The sequence below is a fragment of the Mustela nigripes genome, chromosome 12 (genome assembly GCF_022355385.1).
Source record: "Mustela nigripes isolate SB6536 chromosome 12, MUSNIG.SB6536, whole genome shotgun sequence".
Classification (NCBI taxonomy): Eukaryota; Metazoa; Chordata; class Mammalia; order Carnivora; family Mustelidae; genus Mustela; species Mustela nigripes.
The window spans coordinates 57,906,773-57,926,232 of NC_081568.1; the positions used below are offsets into that span (position 1 = coordinate 57,906,773).

The 19,460-nt window shown below is 50.6% G+C and overlaps 1 protein-coding gene across 2 annotated transcripts in view; it reads right to left on the reverse strand.

The window, feature by feature from the left end:
• Positions 1–19,460, reverse strand: part of SLIT3 (slit guidance ligand 3) — a 589,038-nt gene that overhangs the window by 43,055 nt on the left and 526,523 nt on the right. For both annotated transcript variants that reach the window (XM_059417324.1, XM_059417323.1), the window contains exons 21-24: positions 10,557–10,625; positions 8,964–9,035; positions 8,268–8,339; positions 27–98 (exon numbers count right to left, since the gene is read on the reverse strand). In XM_059417324.1, coding sequence (XP_059273307.1) covers positions 27–98; positions 8,268–8,339; positions 8,964–9,035; positions 10,557–10,625 — 285 coding nt within the window. The remainder of the gene's footprint in view (positions 1–26; positions 99–8,267; positions 8,340–8,963; positions 9,036–10,556; positions 10,626–19,460) is intronic.

Genomic DNA, 19,460 nt, shown 5'->3' on the forward strand with positions numbered 1-19,460 from the left:
CACCCAGGAGAACTGAAGCTACTTACAGATGGGAAAGAGACGTCAGGTCGCGGAAGGAGCCTTCAGGAACACTGGAAATGTCATTGCCGTGGAGAGTCCTGAAGAGGAAGCACAGGGCGGAGGTTAAGCCCCAGGTATGGTTCTGAGCTCAGCAGGCCCTTGGGGTCCCAGACTGGCCCCGACGCCCCTCGACTGTACTCAGAGTCCCACTGTTCCTAGAAGGAGGCGCCTCCTCTGTGGCAGGTGTGTGCCTATATCCACGTCCAGCTCAGCCGTGCGGATGGTGGGGGGTGGGTAGAGGGAGATGTGGATGGAATTTTGAATCTGACAGGCCCAGGGTGGAAGGAGAAACTAGTCCCTTTTAGCTGTGGGATCCTGGGTGCATTAGCTCTACTCTTCCGAGCCTCCGTTTTGGCACCTGAAACATGGAGAGAGATGTCTATGTAATGGAGGCAATGGAGAGATTCTGGGAAGAACCATGGTCAAGACTAAGCTCCAGAGCTACGCTGCTTGCCTTCAACTCCTGACTCTGCCACTTACCAGCTGTGTGACTCTGCCCGAAGCTATTTACCTCTCTGTGCTCAGTTGCCTATTGTTCCCTCAGAGGGAATGAAAGTAAACAGATTTGTCAGAGAAGGTGGTTGTGGGTGCATTAATCCATACAAAGTCTAGCATTTTCTATGTGCTAAATGACCAACCATTATTCATATATGTGAAAGGGTCTTGAAAAATGGCTGGTACAGATCAATAAATTAGTTCCCTTCACATTCACCTAGAGAGGTTTGGGGCAGACTGAGAAATGTGATGAATCCCAGCTCAGGTGACAGGGAGGGGGGATGCTCCCCAGCAGAGTCCATGGAGCTGGACACTCATCCAGGTCTGGCGTCTGCCGTAAAGCCAACGTATCTGGTGCTCGTGTGCCTCCAAGTGCATTTCCTGACAGCATATCCAAGAGGCCAGGTGACGCGCTCGGTGTTCATCCCACCCCTCTCCACCTTGTGTGGCAAGAGCTGGGAGCCATTCTCACTTGCAGAATGATGGCATAGACGGCGCTTTTAGTAAACGGCTGCAGGATAGGTCCACAAGAAAAACGAAATGCACACTGCGTCAGCACTCAGGTAGCACTAGTAAATCCATAACTCATGGCTTACACCCTCCTTTGAAGGACTGATCATCAAACGCCCATAGAAAGTCCCCATCCCAATGACTCCCTTGGGTCTGGCCTGCGAAACGCACGGTAGGTGAAATTCACAGACACTCAGGGGCTCCGCTGGTGACTACTGCACACGGCCGTCTGTGCTGGAAAGGAGCCCACCAAACAATGGGGCAATGAGAAGTGACTGCGGAAGTGTAGAAGGATCCTTAACTAATGAATCTGCCCTTTTGTTTTCCTTGTAGCTGATAGCCTGCCCTGGGCTTTGAGCTGGAATATAGACAGGAGCTTAATTACACTTAACACAGAACAGAGCCTCTCCGACAGACTGAGTGCCAGAGCCAACAGATTTCCGAGACCCATCCTCAGGGACTCTGATCCCATGTATTTGGATGAGGGCGGGGGCAGGAGGCTGCATTTCTAACCAACTCCCGAGTGACGCTCATGCTCTCGGTCCCCTGAACCACATTTAGCTGCCCTAGGTCATTACCCTCATCACCTCAAGCCCCTTCCCCTTTCCTATCCCCAGGACAGCTGGAAGAAGGTGCCCAGAGCTCCAAAGAGAGCTGGAGGTAACTTCTCATTCCCTGGATAAGAAGGGGCTAGAAGTACTTCCTAACACTCACCAGTATCATCTAGTCTGGAATGCATGTGGTTATTTATGAATCATACCGGCTCCTGCCTGCTATTAGCTTGGATGACTTCATGGCTGCTTGCTGTTCAGCAAATGCACCCAGCCCCGTTGTTAATCATTTCTGAATGAGGCCTGGGCCCCTGGAGAGGCACGAAGCCCTAATTTAAAAACACCAAATGACCCAAAGGCAGCTTTGGCGCTGTGACTCCCGCAAGTCACGCTCCCATTTATTACGAGCTGAGCCACTGAGATCCCCATAAACTGCAGAGTAACGGGGCTGTAATTTACTGGGACAGCACTAAAGAAATCTGTCTACGCTGCAGGTTCCCACTCCCGGTTTGGCCCCCAAAGAAAGACTCTTTTGCCTGTCCCGCCACCATCCTCAGGGCTGTCCGGAAGTGGGACAGCTCATCTTCAAGGGCCCGGGACTCCTTCCCTGCTGACTCTTAGGAGGTGTTAAGGCCCAAACTTGGGCATTTTGAGGTGCAGATGAGGGCATCACTTGGAGTAACATGAAAGCGGAACCTTCTCACGACAGTTCTGGGTTGCCTGAACCTCAGGTCTCCAGACCCTCAGGTGCTCCTGGTATGTGTACGTGAGGCAGGTGCTCAGGGTTCGTGTGACAGATGGCAGGGACGACCATCATCCTATCCTGTATGCGCATGGGGGTGGGTGGGCAGATTCTCTTCTGAGCAGGCTAGGTCACTCTCAGGTGACTTGGGGGTTAAGTTCTAGATCAGAATGCCTGGGTGTGCATCCCTATTCTGAACACCATCGGCTATGTGATTATATGATTCAAGGCACTTCATCTTTCTGCTTCAGTTTTCTGATCTCTCAAATGGAGGAATTCTTAGGATCGACTCACAGTAGATATCTTTTCAGGAGTGTGGGTTGATTGGCATCAATCTCTTTTTGGTAACAGTTCCTTTGCCATGGGGGAGTCACCTTTCCCCACCTCTCAGTCCGTCTGTGCCCAGTCCACACGGGCACAACTATGGCCCAAGTCAGCGTCAGCCCAGAGTCTCTGAGAGGGGTTGGAGGCTGAGTATGTGACCTACGTGGACCAGTGGGAGACATTTCTGGGGCTTTCTCTGGAACTGTTAAGCCAGAGACAGTTTCACTTGGAGAAGCAGAAAGAGACACATTTCTGATAGTACAACAGGAGCTCCCACACCCAGTCCCAGAAGGTAATGTCTATTACTGACTGTTTCAGTTACCTGTATTGAGAAATTCTCTTCCTGCTTAAGGTGGTTTGAAATGATTTTCTCCTCCTTCAGTCAGGAAGGGATCTAACATACTGTTTCCTAAACCAGCTGCAGAGATTCAAGATACAATGCAAAAGGTTCAGATGGCACAGAGCTCAGTGCAGAGGCCTGCCTGGGACACGTACTCGCTCATGTGAGCTGCGAGTATGGCTAGCTTCGTCATGATTCCGTCCCCTCGAGGCTCCGGGACATGTTTTGGGGCTAGCCCTCTCAAAACATTCCCCCCACACAGTGGAAGCCTGAAGCTATGCAGTCTATACCCTGCAAAGGCACTAGTGAGTCAGATTCCCAGGCTGGAGAAGAGACACCTTGGGTTTTGGCAGAGTGACCCTGCGCCCATCACCTTCCGGCCCGTGTCTCTTTCCACCACACTCTTTAACTCTCATCAGAGGAATCTCTAGGCCATGTTTTTCCAGTCGTCAAGGAAAGTCTGAAATGGGCAGCAAGGAAAAGAGATAACCTCTGGCTGGGAAGGACAGAATGTGGTGGCAGGGGGGCTGGGCTGGTCGCTGGGAGCCTGGTTCCCATCCAGCTTCTGCTCCGGCCTTGTGGGCTAGTCCTGCAGCACTGCTTCCTGCTCCCGCCCCCAGAAGCTGCCGCACTCCCCTCCCAACTGCCGCTCCTTGGGGGGGTCCCCATGCACATGCCCTTCCTTCAAGGACTCTGTCTAGGAAAATTATATTCTCCCGGCCTAGAATATTCTCACTGCACTTTGGCCAAGTGACTCAACCTTGCTGAGCCTGTTTCCTGGTCTGGGGGATGGTGATAATAGTGGTACATTCTTCAGAGGGTGGATATGAGAAGAGGCTATGATTAACCAAAGCACGTAGCCCAGGCTGTGTAGTACACACAGAAGGTTTGGTAACTGTCAGCCGTGATTGTGATATCCCTCTCAGAAAGCCTTCTCAGGGGAGGGCCAGGACTGGGTCACATGCCTCTCCTGTGCAGTCAGTCCTGTGGCTCCCTCCCAGGTACCACCACGTGTGGTAGGAGGTTATCTACTTGTCTGTTTCCTCTTCTAGACTGTGAGCTCTCTGGGGATGGGAATTGTGTTTCATTATTTTCCTCTCTGATGTCTAGGACAGTACTCAACTGATAGGGGGCATTTAGGAAAGGATAAACAAGTGAATGTGGACAAGTCGCTAAGCCTTTCTGAATCTGTCTTCTTATCTTATAAACAAGAGGTTGGGATAGGATAATTTTTTAAAGATTTTATTTATTTGGGTTGGGGGGAGAGAGAATGAGCAGGGGGAGGAGAAGAAGGGAAACAGACTCCCCCTCCCAGACACCCTGCTGAGTAGGAGTCCAATGTGAGGCCTGATCCTAGGACCCTGAGATCATGCCCTGAGCTGAAGTCAGACACTTAACTGAAAGCCTCAGGTTAGAATAATTTCTGAGACTCACCTCCCATTTCTAAAATTCAAAATTAATTTTATTTTTTGGTAGCACCAGAGTGCCAAACCGGAACCAGGGTTTAGAGGTCAGAATGAATCACCTTTTGGCTCACCAGAATTGTCTAATGTTCAGCAGCCAGTCAAACATGGAGTAGGATTGGAGCACCTGGGTGGCTCAGTTGTTCAGCGTCTGCCTTGGGCTCAGGACATGATTCCAGGGTATGGAGCTGGAGCCCTGACTTGGTTTCCATGCTTCTGGGGGTGCTTGCTTCTCCTACTCCCTCTGCCTCTCTCCCAGCTTGAGTCCTCTCACTCTTTCTCTCAAATAAATATAGAAAATCTTAAAAAAAAAATGGAATGGGGTTGGGATGCCTGGATGGCACAGTTGGTTAAGTGCCCAACTCTTGATTTCAGCTCAGGTCATGATCTCAGGGTCTCGAGATCATGTCCTGTGTCTGGCTCTGCGATGGGTGTGGAGTCTGTTTAAGATTCTCTCTCTCCCTCTTAACTAATTAACTAACTCACTCAATGGAGTGGGGTTATCTGGGAAGGGAGCAAGCTCCTGGTCTCTAAAGGTAATCAAGCAAAGGGCAGTGGAGCCCTTTGCAAGATGCTACAGGGAGAACCCATCCAATTGGTAGAACGGGAATGAACAACCCAGTGCACATAAATAGCAAGCATCATCTTCCTTCAGGGACAAGGGGCTAAAAATACTGAGGATGATGACTGATAATCCCACTCCCTCCCTCATGAGCAGAGCTAACTGATTCCAGGTGGCCCCCCTGCAGCTGGGGCTGGGCACTGACAGTTGGGACCACACACACGCACACAAGGCATGTGCTTAGTGTGGGGCAAAGATCAGGGAAGACGCAGATCCCTGAAGAAGAACCAGAATGTCCATGAGAATGTTCTCTTCTAGCTATTTTTAGATTAGGAGCAAATGAGGAGAAGCAAATTTTCACCCAGCGTTTTGTACTCAGGGTTCCCTGACAACTCTCTTGTCTCAGAAATGTATTCGTATCCGCCCACCATAACACACACACACACCCTCTCACTCTAAAATTCTCACATCTTTCTAGAATACTTTTTGGCCCTTTTCTTTGGCTAAACCTGATGCTCATTCTTTTCCCCTACCCCAAACTGCCAGCAGCCGTGGATCTCTGGTCATTTCTGAAATTTTCATCAAAGTAATGAAACCATTTAGAAATGAGAAAAGACATAAATGCTCAAATGTAGTTATAGCTATTACAACTCCTGATTTCACAAAAACCTACCTTTCCCCCCTAACCCTCTAAATTGCAAATATCCTACTATATTCATTCATCTTTAACTCTGCCTTCTTTTATTACAGAAACAACTTCACATTAGCGGATAGTGATCAATGATTTCTTTTTTCATTTGCTATGTTCCCTTATAGTCCTTCTTTATAAGGAGAAAGGTAGGCAAGTTATAATCGTAACATATATACCAATTAGGTTCACTTTTCCACATAAGGCTATGTGGTAAACACTTCCCCATGCTGCTACCTTGTTTTCGTCTTTACCTCTTTTAATAATTGCCCTTCATGGGCCACCTGCGTTATGCTTTTCCTTAAACATTTCCTCACTGTGGCGCTTGTGGGTACTATATAAAATGTAGGTTAAAAATAACAGAGCAACCAAGACCTTAAAAGCAGAGAACCTTTCCCTCATACTGTATTATTCCTTAGCATAAATTCCTAGCTGTGCAATTACTGAGGGAAAGGAGGTAAATATCATAAAAGAAACGTCGTCCATAAACATTTTTATTTTTCCTGAATTGGCCTTTATGCAGAAAATGGTTGCTCCCCACTGAGGCAGATGGTTGCAACGAGGGCCTCTAAGACCACTTATTATCTGTGAGATCCCATGATTCTAAAATGATGATGCCATAAGCCTACTAATTCTTAATTCAAGAAACAAGCAGAAGTATGTGGTGTGTTGCTGTGTGCTCCCGATGAGCGAATGAGAGCAGTCTGGAGTGAGACAGGCGAGGTGCCCAGACGGCAGGAAACCCCAGCGATATTCACGTGGCCACCCTGGGAGACTAGACAAATGGACAGGCAAGCATTCTCAGTCTCCCTCCCTTTCCTGTGCTGGGTTGCCGCCCTGGAACCACTCGAATTTGGCAGCACACCCATGCAGAGAACTGGAAGACCAGGATGGGAGACAACAGTTGGGGATTGGGGAGGGATGGTGGGACGTGGGAGGGGACAGCAGGTCCGCCCCAGTCCCGGCCAATGAGAGGAGCCCATTTTCCACCGTGTTCAACTAGAAATAGGGAAATGGTTCTGCTGATGTTTCCATTCTCAAACTCCCCAGAGAAGGCGGATAATAAATAAGTGACAATAACAGATTGCACACTGTCAGCGCAGGCACTTCTTTGCCCCGAGAGAATTGATTTTTAATAACAGCGCAGATGACATGTGGCGGGAGTTGTCGCTGACACCAGTGTTTTGTGGGCTCCAATAAATCACATCAGCCTGGAGGCTCTGGAATGGACGGACTCATTGGGTGCTGTTTGCTGATTGCTAGTGGATCCTGAAAGGGTCCCAGGGCTCTGAGTCAGGGGGCTGGATGCTGTAGCCTCCTGATGGCTGGATTCTGGGCCAGTTACAACCCGGACCTCAGTTTCCCCATCTTTAAAATGGGCACAATCCCCTCAATCTCACAGCACTGTTGCAAAGGGCTATATGAGGCAATGACCATGAAAAGTAGCCTTTCTGTCCTCATGGGAACATCATTCAAAGGATCTTCCTTTGCCAACAAAATATGCAGGATGACAAGGCACAAAGATGAGGTGATAGACAACAGGGCCCCGGGATGGGGGTGGCACAGTGAGGCACCATTCCTGCTCTTGTAAAGTAATACAAGTACCGATAGTAACAAGTGAATATTTATAAAGTGTTTACCACAGACCAGAGCTATGCTAAAGGCTGTATATACATCATCTCATTTAATCCTTGTAAAACTGTATGGGGTAATTACCACCTGTATTTTATGGAAGACACATGGCTAGGGAGGGGCAGAGCCACACTTGGAAAGAGGTAGATTCTGTGGCCGTCTTGTCTTTGCTAGGAGCTCACCCGCCTCAGTCAGCTGCCCTCTACCCTGGGTTAGGACAGGGTGAGGCAGGTGTCATAATGGTGATGGGGGAGGGGGGTGGGTGTGGAGGCTGCAGACTCTGGAGCCCCATCTAAAGGGGCAGGGCTGCTTGGCCTCGTAGGAATGTAGATAGGAAGCCCTGCAATGGCCACGCCTCTCCATTTTCTGAGAGAGATTAGAAATAAGGATTTGTATGAGAAGCCCTCTGATGTTTAATTCTTAGCAAATTACTAAAACTTTGTTCTTTTGAAAGGATGCTCTGTGAGTCCACTAACTCTACAATGGCTGACTCATAGCTGTCTGTGAGCTGAACCAGGTCTCTGGGCTTCTAGTCGTGAGCCCTGACACTCCTCGCAGAGGTTTACAGAGCATACGTTGGCCCTCAGAAGCCAGGGGGACCAGCAGCGCCGTGCTCATCAGCACAGTGGCCACAGGCCACACGCTGGGCTCTACTGGGGTGCAGAATATGCCTGTGTGTGCTAATCCTCCCTAGAGAGGCGCTGCTGATCTCACTGGGCACAAAAAACAGCAGAAACTCCGGGTGTTTGTGATTTGCTCCTGGTCCATGGGCGGTAGTGGGTTGCCCCCCTGCACTCCCCACCCCATTGAGCCCGCAGGAGCGCTAGGCTGGGGACATTTTGGCGGGGGGGATAGGAGACTTGGTGAAGTCCAGCGGGAGTTGGGTTCCGGGGTACTCACAGCACCCGGAGAGACCGCAGCCCGTCGAAGGCGTGGATGGGGAGGCACCGCAGCCGGTTGTAGCTTAGGATCCTGTGGAAGGAGACAAGGGTGCTCTTGGCCACTGCTATTCTCAGCTGCTTAGGGTGTACCATCCACGCTGTGAACCAGTCAAGGCAAATGCTTTCTTTCTCTATTTCAGTTTTAAGATATTGACAAAAAACATCCCAACAGTAAAAGGAAGAGAGATGCTCTCCACTGCTCCAGAAAGTTCACTGGCTTTGTTTCCCTAGCTTCCTCTCGTGTTCCAGGGCAGGCTGGCCTCCTAACCAGCTTTGCCACTGCCCCCCTCTACGGTCAAATGGTCAGTGCTCACCCTGTGCCGAGCTAATAGGAAATAAATGGATCTGAGCAAAACATAATTGTGGAGGGAAACCTTCTGCTGGGAAGGAAAATTCACCAACCCCAGAAGGTATTCCAAAGAGGGCGTTCTGCAGAAATAATCAGGTCTTATAGTTCCTCTCTTACCGCCCAGACAGTAGGGTTCTGACCTACTTTGTTTTCCTTCTGATGATTAAGGTTTGCACTATGTGAGGGCAGCCATGGCCCTGAGGACCACCAGAGCAGAGAACACCAGCCCGAGGGGGCAGGGAGAGAGGATGGCCACAGGCCACTTACTGCCAGGCCCATGTTAGACACAGCACCCCCTGTACTCACAGCGTGGAGAGGTGAGACAGGTTACTGAACGTGTAGTTGGTCAGCACGCCGATGCTGTTGTTGCTCAGGTCACTAGGAAGAGGAAAACAGAAGGGCCACACTTGACTGTTAGTTGCATCTGCAGGGGTTCATTCCCAACTTTCGCACATCCGTGCGTACCGGCTGTCCATCCATCCATCCACCCATCGATCGTTCCGTTCCTCCATCAATCCACTCACCCGTCTACACACCTATCCACCCATTCGTCCAGTTTTTTCACTCAACATTTATTCAATCACTCATTCAAGCATTTGCTGTCCATTCGTCCATCCATCCATTTACGTTGTCAATCAATTCCAAGTCTACCCTTCCATTCATCCTGCCACATCTCTGCCAAGAACAAGCTCCAGCTTCTTGGCAGGGATAACTATCCCAAGCAGTGGTTTTTAAAAGCAGCTGCGCATTACAGTCCCCTGGAGAGTGCTTACACCCTCCGAGGCCTGAGTACCATGTCCAGACACTCTGGTTTATAAGTCAGATCTTCTGAATTAATTGCTTGAGGGTGGTTTAGAGCATCAGTACTGAACAAACGAACAAATTAATCAGCTGGGTTCTCGACTCAGGGCACGTTTGCTTCCCCAGGGACATGTGGCAATGTCTGGAGACATTTTTGGTTGTCACTCGGAGAGGGACATTACGGGCATCTCATGGGTAGAGGCCCCGAAATGTTGCTCAATGTCCCACAGTGTCCACAGCCCGACAAGCAAGAATGACCTGGCCCCAAATGCCCACAGGACTGAGGGGTAGAAATCTCATCTAGAGGCTCATCTGGGGGATATACAGGAAGCCAGGCTGAAGGGGGTGACAGGTGGCTTTCTTCCACCTTTCTTCAGTAGCCACAGTGATTCATTCCGAAAGAACGTTCCTTTTCCCCCGGTGAACTGGCTCCCTGCCCCCCGAGCAGCCAGGGTGACCTTCCAGTGACCACTCGCCCCAAAGAATTATTTTGTGCCCTTATGGGTCCCCTCCTGGCAAGGCAGTGAGGCTGTCAAGGGACAAAGCTCACGGACCACGCAGCTTCCTGGGCCCCACCCACGTCCCGCAGTCCTGTTCTTTATTTGGGAGTTTTTCCTGGATCTTGGCAGACTTGGAGCCAGTAGGAGCTGCCACCTGAAGGAACATCAGTTTGAACTTGGAACATTTTCTAGGCAACTAGAGGAGGAAGAAGAAATGTTCATTTAAGTTCCTGGCAAACCTCAGTGCAGCCACAGCTTGCAAGAACCTGGAGACTGAGGAGTCTCCTGATTCAGCTGGGGCCCCAGAAAGTCAGAGGCTCCCCTACCTGTCCCTAAGCCCAGGGGGAAGGTGATGTGGACGGTCAGTGATGCCAGGCTCTGGGTATTTCTGTGTGTAGTTCTCCCTGGTAAGGCCTGACACGTCAGACCGGCTCACGCCTGCCAGCTGCCTCTCTGTGTTCCACCCCAGGAGGAAGGGCAGGAATGCCGAGGAGCCCGCAGACCATCTTCCTTTACCCTCCACATGAGTTTCCTGAGCCTCCCCAGGAGAGAACATTCCATGTCCCCCCACCCCCGCCCCCCATGCCAGGCTCCTTACATAAGTGTCAGGTGTCGGAAGGCAGACAGCTCCCTGGGCACGGCTGTTAAGTGGTTTCCTTCCAGGTACCTGCAAGAGAGGTGCACAGTGACCCCTGGTCCAGGGATGCTGCACATGTAGTCATTTCACCAACATCCCTCCTCCGACTTCCTGGGCGAGGTCGGGCCTCTGTTTTACTCTCTCATAGCTCCTTTCCTCCCCCACCGCCCATCTCAAAGCACATACTACATTTGTCACTTAATATTGATTTGTGTGATTATTCAACAAACGACACTTTTCCCCACTGGTCCACTATCCTCCATGATGGTGGGGCAGACCCACTGCCAAATGGTTGAATGGGATGACATGGGTTGAAACAGGATGGGAGTCAGTTTGTCAATGGCCAACCCAGGCTTATTTTCAAGGACAAGTTGGAATGGGTGTTTCCTTAAATTAGAGCCAAGTGACTTTACTTCCAGGGCTGGCCCCTGGGAATCCTCATGGGCCAGAGCACTGGCAGGACCCCATAAGGTCTGAGGTGGCCATGGCATGCTGGATTATTGTCCCTTTGGTCCTTAATCCTTTGGGGTGTACCTATTATGTGCCGAGAGCAATGCCAGATGAGGGAGGTAGATACAAAGATGAACCAAGCCCATTTCTGCCTTCAGGGAGCTTGATCATCTGCCCTAAAATTCAGCCACATACACTCAGATCATGCCCACAGGCAGAGGAGTTAAGAGACATGTATTCGCGGACGCATCTGTGTATTCAGGCAGAAATATTTCTTGGGCGACTGCAGTGTGCTGGGCAGTGTACGTACTGGTGGAGAAGACAGGCGTGATGCCTGGTTTCCTGGCACTTGACAATCGAATGTGGAAAGGAAGGGGGAGGGGCCGGGAGGGTGCAGGGAGGAGAGAAAGCCTGGGGGAGATAGAGAGAGAGAGATTAAGGACATGCACAGGACGCGACAGAAATTACAAACTGATGCATGCTTTGAAGGAAAGAAGCAAAGTTCTGGAATGGAGACGCTGCTGAGGTGGGGGGCTTCGGACGGCCGGGGAGGAGGGACAGCTGGCAAAGGGAGGCCTGTGGAAGGCCCTGGGCTTGGGTGCTGCTGAGGCAGAGAAAGAAGCCTGGGAAGCCGGGCTGGCGGGCTAAGGGGGAGGGGCGGATCACACACTGCAGCCTGGGAGGGGTGTCTATTCCCGGGGCAGGGCACGGCGGCAGACAGGTGCAGGGGGCTGGGGCGCACAGGGCTTGCCCTGCGTTCACTCTTCTGCTCTGCACCGAGGGATGGGTGGCAGGGCATTCACATCCTGTGCGGACACGGGCCCTGTGGCTCAACCGTGGTGGCAAGGAGCAGACGTGTGAAGAGCTTCCAGCCTTCTCCGCTGTGGGAGGGGCGGGATTCTGGGGTCATGCGGGGCCACCTGCTTTCAGGGAGTGTTTTGTGGACCGTGTGGCACGAGGGAGGGAAAAAAGGAGAGAGGGAGGGAGGGAGGAGCTGGGTGAATGAGCAGGGCTGGTGCGGAGGCACTGGTCCAGGGAGCATCTCTGCTGGAGGCAAGCTAATTAATCACGAGGGAGCCACTTGAAGGGGTCTCGCCTCAGGATGGCAGTGACGGCTCACCCTCTCCCATGCTGCTCATTCTCTCATTCTTGTCTGTTTGCTACAGCTACTTAGCAAACTCGAGGCATCTAAGAGGAAACCCAGAATGAGACACCACAACCCCAAATCTCCCTGCTGGGATGTTTACAGAAGGCCCCGTGACAAGCACATCAGAAGCAAGTTACTTAACCTCACAGACAAGGAAACATAGTGACAAGGAAAATAACAACACAGAAACAACAGGTGCATAGCCTAGTGCTGTGGGATCCAGAGTCTCTGGTCTGTTATTTAATCCTCTAGATATTTTGCTGGGTGTTTTGTCCATTTTGTTGATGAGGACACAGAGGCTCTGAGAAGGGAGGAATGAGCCCAGGAGCCAGGATGGAAACTCAGGGCCACTGGGCTGTGCCATCCAAGAAGCCAAACCCATGGTATTTCAACTCTTCCCCTGAGGCTTCTTATTTATTTATTTTTTTAATATTTTATTTATTTATTTGACAGAGAGAGAGATCGCAAGCAGGCAGAGAGGGGGAGTCAGGCTCCCTGCTGAGCAGAGAGCCCGATGTGGGGCTCGATCCCAGAACCCTGGGATCATGATCTGAGCCGAAGGCAGAGGCTTTAACCCACTGAGCCATCCAGGCACCCCCTGAAGCTTCTTATTGTCACCTTTGGCCATCTCTGTCCTGAGAGGAATCACTCTACCAGAGAACTTACTTTCTCACTTCTGCTAGAACAGAAGATGCACGCAGCAGGGATCTGGGCCGCTTCTGTTTTCTGCTGCATCCCCAGAGCACAGTCTAGGGCTTAGCACACAGTAGGACCTCAAGTATTTGCTGAATGAATGACTGAATGAATGAAGAGAAGGGCTGTCTACAGTGGTGTCAAAGATGCCCTGTGGCTGGCCCACGTCCATCTGTAAGGCAGGCCACACGCTCTGTGGATGCGGGCGTTTGCTGAAAGTTGAATGAACACATCAAACCACCACTGGAAATCAGGGAGGCTGACAGCATGCTCATCAGAGGTGGGGAGGCTCGGGGGTCCCCGGAGGGTAGGCAACGTGACACAGAAGCTTCTGGAACCTCTGGGCAGCCGTGCCAGTCCCCTGGGTTCCAACCTGGCTTTGATCAGTGCTCTGCCGAGGCCGACCGGATCGGCCTGGCTCCCTGCTAAAAACCCTTCCCTGGCTTCCACTGCTTGCTAGAGAAGGACTACCCGAATCCTGCCCAAATCCTTCCAAGCTGTTTGAGGCCTGTCCCAAGTCAGTCAGGGTTCTCTAGAGAAACAGACCAATAGGAGAGATACACACACGACACACACATATGAATATATATACAGAAGGAGAGAGAATTTGTTTTTTTAAATTTTAAATAAATATTTGAGAGGGAGAGAGCGTGCGCGCACACATGCATACAGAGAGGGGCAGAGGGAGAGGATTCTCACGCAGACTCTCCGCTGAGTGTGGAAACCCACGTGGGGCTCAGTCCCAGGACCCTGAGATCATGACCTGAGCCGAAAGCAAGAGTTGGCCGCCAAACTGACCACAGCCCCCCGGGCACCACGAGAGAGAATTTACTCTAAGGAAGAAGGGACAGCAAATCGGAAACTCAAGTAGGACCTCAGTGTTACTATCTTCGGGCAGAATTCCCCCTTCTACAGAAAACTCCAATTTTTCGCTTTTAAGGCCTTCTACAGATTATATGAAGCCTACATCCACGTTACTCTGGGTAAGCTCCTTTACTTAACTGCACCTACAAAATACCTTCTGGGCAACACATGGCACCGCAGCCCAGGCAAGCTGACCCATGAGATTCACCGTCCCAGGCCCTGCCTCCCTCCGCTGTTCACCCCACAGCAAACTCTCCCTTGGCCTCAGCCCTGCCCCCCGGAATGTCCCATGCTCCTTTTGGAGGGCAAGTCTGGGCACACACGTGTCCTCCCCACCCCCCACTCGTTCACTCCAACGGCTGCTCAGAGCTCAGTTCCAGCACTGCCTCACCGACATCATCCCCCACACCCACTGCGGACATGACAGGCTACTCAGTCCAAGCTCTCAGTGCATTTTCTTCACAGCATCGCCCCCCCTCACTGTGACCTCCACATGCGAGTCTGTGATTAGTGGGGCGGGACCGTGTCTGTTTGCTCCCTGTGGCACCCCAGGACGCTGGCTGGCAGCCGTTGAGGCGCAGGAAACATTGTCTGTGTGATGCAAATCCCCGAAGTCCGCAGGGAGAGCTGCATGCGGCCCTGCAGGGCTGAGGGGGGCCCGTGTGGGACCCACTCTAAGGGCACCAGGTCCCTGGCACCCTGGTGTGGCGGCGCAGAAGACATGAAATCAAAAGGCTTCACTTCACAAACACAGAGGTGGCTGTGCGGGAAAACTCTCTTTGTGCAAAGCCCTTTGTGAAGACTCTGAACTCGAAAAGTTGCCTGCAGCCTGCAGCCCAGGCCCGGAGGGACGCTTTCAGAAGATGCCACGCTTGCCCTGCCGGCCTCGGAACGATCAGAGCCTCTCTAGCGGGTCAACCTTTGTGTCGCTCTGCATTTAAACACTCTGTGTTAGTCCCGGCACCAGCCCACAAGGACGTGCCTGCCTCACATGAAAATCCACACAGAGCTCTGTCGGATGGATGCTCCCCTTCTCTGTTAGGAGTTTGGAGGCGCTGACGGGCGTCACATGAAGAACTCTCAGACCTACTGAATCATGAAGGAGAAGGGCGGCTGCCTTCCAGGAGCCCCCACTCATGGCCAGTGTTTCCACCAGGAGCCTAGGATGATGTTCTTGGCTCTAGCTCAGGAGTCAGGCAGCCCAGGCTCACATCCTGGCTCCACAAGCTAATAGCTGTATGACCCTGGACAACTTACTTAACCTCTCTGAGTGTACATTTCATCTGTAAAATGGGGGGGGCTTATCATGATCACCACCTTGAAGTGATTATGAGGAGTCTCTGTGGAAAGCTCTTGGAGCAGTGCTCAGCACATTGGTTTTCAGTGTTTTGAACACACTCACACACACTCTCTCTCTCTCTCTCCATCCAGTAATACATATGAATATTGGAAAACAGATAATGATCCCCATGCTGTGTATTCTCTATTCTTGTTCCAGAGTAATGTTTCTAAAATGAGAACTGCATCGTGTCACTTTCCTGCTTAAAATTCTTCCTCGGCTCCCTCATCTCCCCTGGGATAAGGAGTCAGCCCTCACCACAGCCTACGGGAACTGCAGATCCTTCTGGAGTTTTCAGGACACACCAGTCTCCTTTCCATTCTGTTTGCTCCATCACTGGTCTTCTTGGTCTCTTGACTTTCAGATCTTTCCACATTTGGGTTTTCTCAAAACAGTTTCTTTCTTTCTACTGCTTCCCACGCCCCACCGCCACCACCTTTTCCTGGGAAACACTATTCTCTGTCCTATCTGAAATGCCTAATTTCCTGACTAGCTTTCTTACTTTCCCCCCCATTCTAAGTTTCTGATATCAGGGGTCTCATCTGTCACCTTAGCTGCTGTGCTCCCAGCTCCTGTGACATTATCTGGCACAATAAATTCAGGGAACATGTGACAGCATGAAGAAGGCTCCTCTGAGCCTGTGGCCTGTGCTCCCGCTTCCCTCAGGCCCTCCCACAGATGGCCGTGACTGCCCACTAGCCTAGAAGTATCCCCTACCGAAGCCATCTGCTGAGGGCTTCTCTGTGCCAAGGCTTGTGCCTGGACTCCTAAGTGCTGCTCTGCCCAGAGCCAGCTGCCCTCCAGCTGGCTGCAGGCAATCTCTGTCCCTCTCCTTGGGCCAGATAAAGGCAAGGATATAGCCAGTTGCTCTCTAAAGTGCTCCGGGGAACCGCCCAGCGCGGGTGGGTGGGGGGAGGCGGCAAGTACATGAAGAAAGCAGCAGCTGGCATTATTAGACAAGGCACAGCTGTCAGGATGGCCCCAGTTGGAACCAGATAGGCACCTCTAGCACCATGGCAGGGGTGCTGGGTTTGCCTTCTCCCTGCTGCAATGCAGGTGGCAGGTGATGTTCATGGCATCTCAAGGAGACACATGACTGCCTCCTGCAAATCACCAATGAGCCAGGCCAGGAGAGAGAGCACATGCGGACCCAGGCCTCTGCCCATGGGAGTAGCTGAGTGGCTAAAGAATGGGCCTTGGGGTCGGACCGCCCTGGGCTCAGGTTGATGCTCTGCTGCTTCCTGGGAGTGTGATCTCAAGAAATTCTTCAACCTTCGTGGGCCTCAGTGACCTCCTCTGCAAGATGAGAGTAACGATACCTGCCTTGTACGATTCCTGGGAGGATTAAATGAGATCACAAAAGGAAACAATCGACCACCGCGGCGCCTGGCACACAGTACACGCTCGGATTGCTGGCTGTGGCCGATCGCAGCTGGACAGACACATCTTCCCTTGCTTTCCTAAAGGCTGGGGTGGGCAGAAAGGCCTGCACTCCTCCCTATCCCTGCGCATGTAGGTCCCTGCCATGCCTCTGTGCTTGTCACTTCCTACATTGCTCTGCCCCTTCTCTAGCACATACCTCCATCGCCCTAGACTTGAGCTGCTGGCTGTGCCCCAGACCCCCATCCTCTGACCTTCTGGAGCTAACCAGTGCCAGGCCAGGTCATCCCCCCCTTTCTAGCAGTGCATTCTCCTCATCTCCCCCTGCCATACACAGTCTCACAGAGCTGTGTCTCAGCCTGTGCCCTGATGGTTAAGCCCCAAACCCTTTCAAGCCTCCTATCAGTACTGTGGATGTGGGGTTACTGTGAGCCTGCTTCCCCCATGTCTCCAGCCTCCACACCCCAGCAGAAATCCCCTCTTCTCACAATGGTGCCTGGGGGAGATATGTCATCCTTCCCTTCTCCTCTCCTTGGGATGTTAGTGGTGGGACAACAAATCCATGCTTACAGTCCTCACATGAAATCAGTTTGAAAATTTCCTGGATTTTAAGCAGGAGAGGATGGCAGGGGATGGGGGGATGGAGAGGGTATGGTTTGCTGACACTAGATTCTCATTCTCCTCTTTAGCCTTCAGGAAGATGTGGACTCGCAGGTTTGTTTCCAGAATCAGGAAGGTCTGATGTTAATAAACATTCCCTTAAATGCAAGCAAAGAGATTTTTTAGGTTTTAGTTCTTCTGGAATGGCAAGCCTGAATCCATGAGGCTCATGGCCCAGTGAGAACAGAACTCTTCTGAAGCTGACGACAGCCTACCTTTGCAGACTGAATTTGTGTCACCTTCCTTGGGGGGCAGGGGCTGACATGTCTGCTTCTGCCCTGCTGTCAGTAAGCTTTTGCAGGCTTGCTTCTAAATCAGGACCTTAGTGTCCCCCTCCAGAGGGGGTCTGGATTGCTTGCAGGGTCATGTGTAATTACTTGAATGGTTCTTAAATGGTGTGGTCTACGGGCTACTGGGGCTCCTCTAGACTTTTTCAGGGCTCTGGGAGACTAGAACTACTTTTTTGATAACAATTAAAACACTGTTTTCCATTTGCATGGGTCAGCGAAGTCACCTGCACCTCAGTATGAGTCGCAGCTGTGGCACCACGTGGTAACAGGGGGCATTATTCTTCCCCTCTAAGGACATGCAGGTGAGAAAAAAAAAAAAACCAGTTTCATTTAATCATGTCGTCTGTGAAGCCACGAAAAATTATTAATTGCACTGAAGATCAACCCTTGAACACACATCTTTTTACTATTCTGTGTGGCAAAATGGGAAACATGCACAAAGCATTTCGGCATTGGTTTTCTGGAGAAAAAGCTGTGGTGTCATGGAGTTACCAGCTCAACTAGCCATTTTTAAACTTATCTTCCATAAAGCATTTCTGCTTTGAAGAATGGCCAGCAAACAGGTCACTCCAGGATGGGTATTTAGTTGGCAATGTGTCAAAAGTAAATACTGGAAGCCTGTCACTTCCAGGAAAACCACTAATAATACTTATTGGCAGTGATAAAATTCAAGCTTGCTTCCAAGTGAAAATTCAAAGTTTAGAAAACTTGTAACTGCCACACTGAGCAGTCTCCCTCCTTTCCTGGGAGGCTTTTCTGAGGGGGTCTGTGGTGATGTTACTGACTATGACTTTCTTGATACTGTGTGATGCAGTGTGCCAACCTCAGAAATTTCTGCATAACTCAGTGAACCAGTATCTTCCAAATGACCTGTGCACACTGTTACACGATCATTCATGGGGGAAAGCGCCATTCAAGTAACATAGGACAGAAAGTCCACTGACACAGCTTTGGGTTTCACACAACAACTAGCCTTTACGAAACTACCCCATGTGATATCAAAGAATGTTCACAATTATTTGGAAGGGCTATGAAAATGCTCCCTTTTCCAACTACATGACTACGTGAAGCCAGATTTGCTGCTTGCACTTGACCCAAACCATCATGTTACGACACAGGGAATGCTGAAGTGGTTATAAAAATCCAGTTGCCTGAGGACGTGAACAGACATTTCTGCAAAGAAGACATCCAGATAGCCAACAGACACATGAAGAAGTGCTCCACATCACTCGGCATCAGGGAAATACAAATCAAAACCACAATGAGATACTACCTCACACCAGTCAGAATGGCTAAAATTAACAAGTCAGGAAATGACAGATGCTGGCGAGGATGAGGAGAAAGGGGAACCCTCATACACTGTTGGTGGGAATGCAAGCTGGGGCAACCACTCTGGAGAACAGCATGGAAGTTCCTCAAAAAGTTGAAAATAGAGCTACCCCATGACCCAGCAATTGCACTACTGGGTATTTACCCTAAAGATACAAATGTAGTGATCTGAAGGGGCATGTGCACCTGAATGTTTATAGCAGCAATGTCCACAGTAGCCAAACTATGGAAAGAACCTAGATGTCTATCAACAGATGAATGGATAAAGAAGTGGTATATATACACAATGGAATACTATGTAGCCATCAAAAGAAATGAAATCTTGCCATTTGTGATGATGTGGATGGAACTAGAGGGTGTTATTCTGAGCAAAATAAATTAATCAGAGAAAGACAATTATCATATGATCTCCTTGATATGAGGAAGTTGAGATGCAATGTGGGCGTCTGGGGGTAGGAAAAGAATAAATGAAACAAGATAGGATCGGGAGGGAGACAAATCATAAGAGACTCTTACTGTCACAAAACAAACTGAGGGTTGCCGGTGGGGAGGGGGGTAGGGAGAGGGTGGTGGGGTTATGGACATTGGGGAAGGTATGTGCTATGTTGAGTGCTGTGAACTGTGTAAACCTGGTGATTCACAGACCTGTACTCCTGAGGCTAATAATATGTTATATGTTAGTAAAAAATTTTAAAATTTTAAAAATTAAAAAA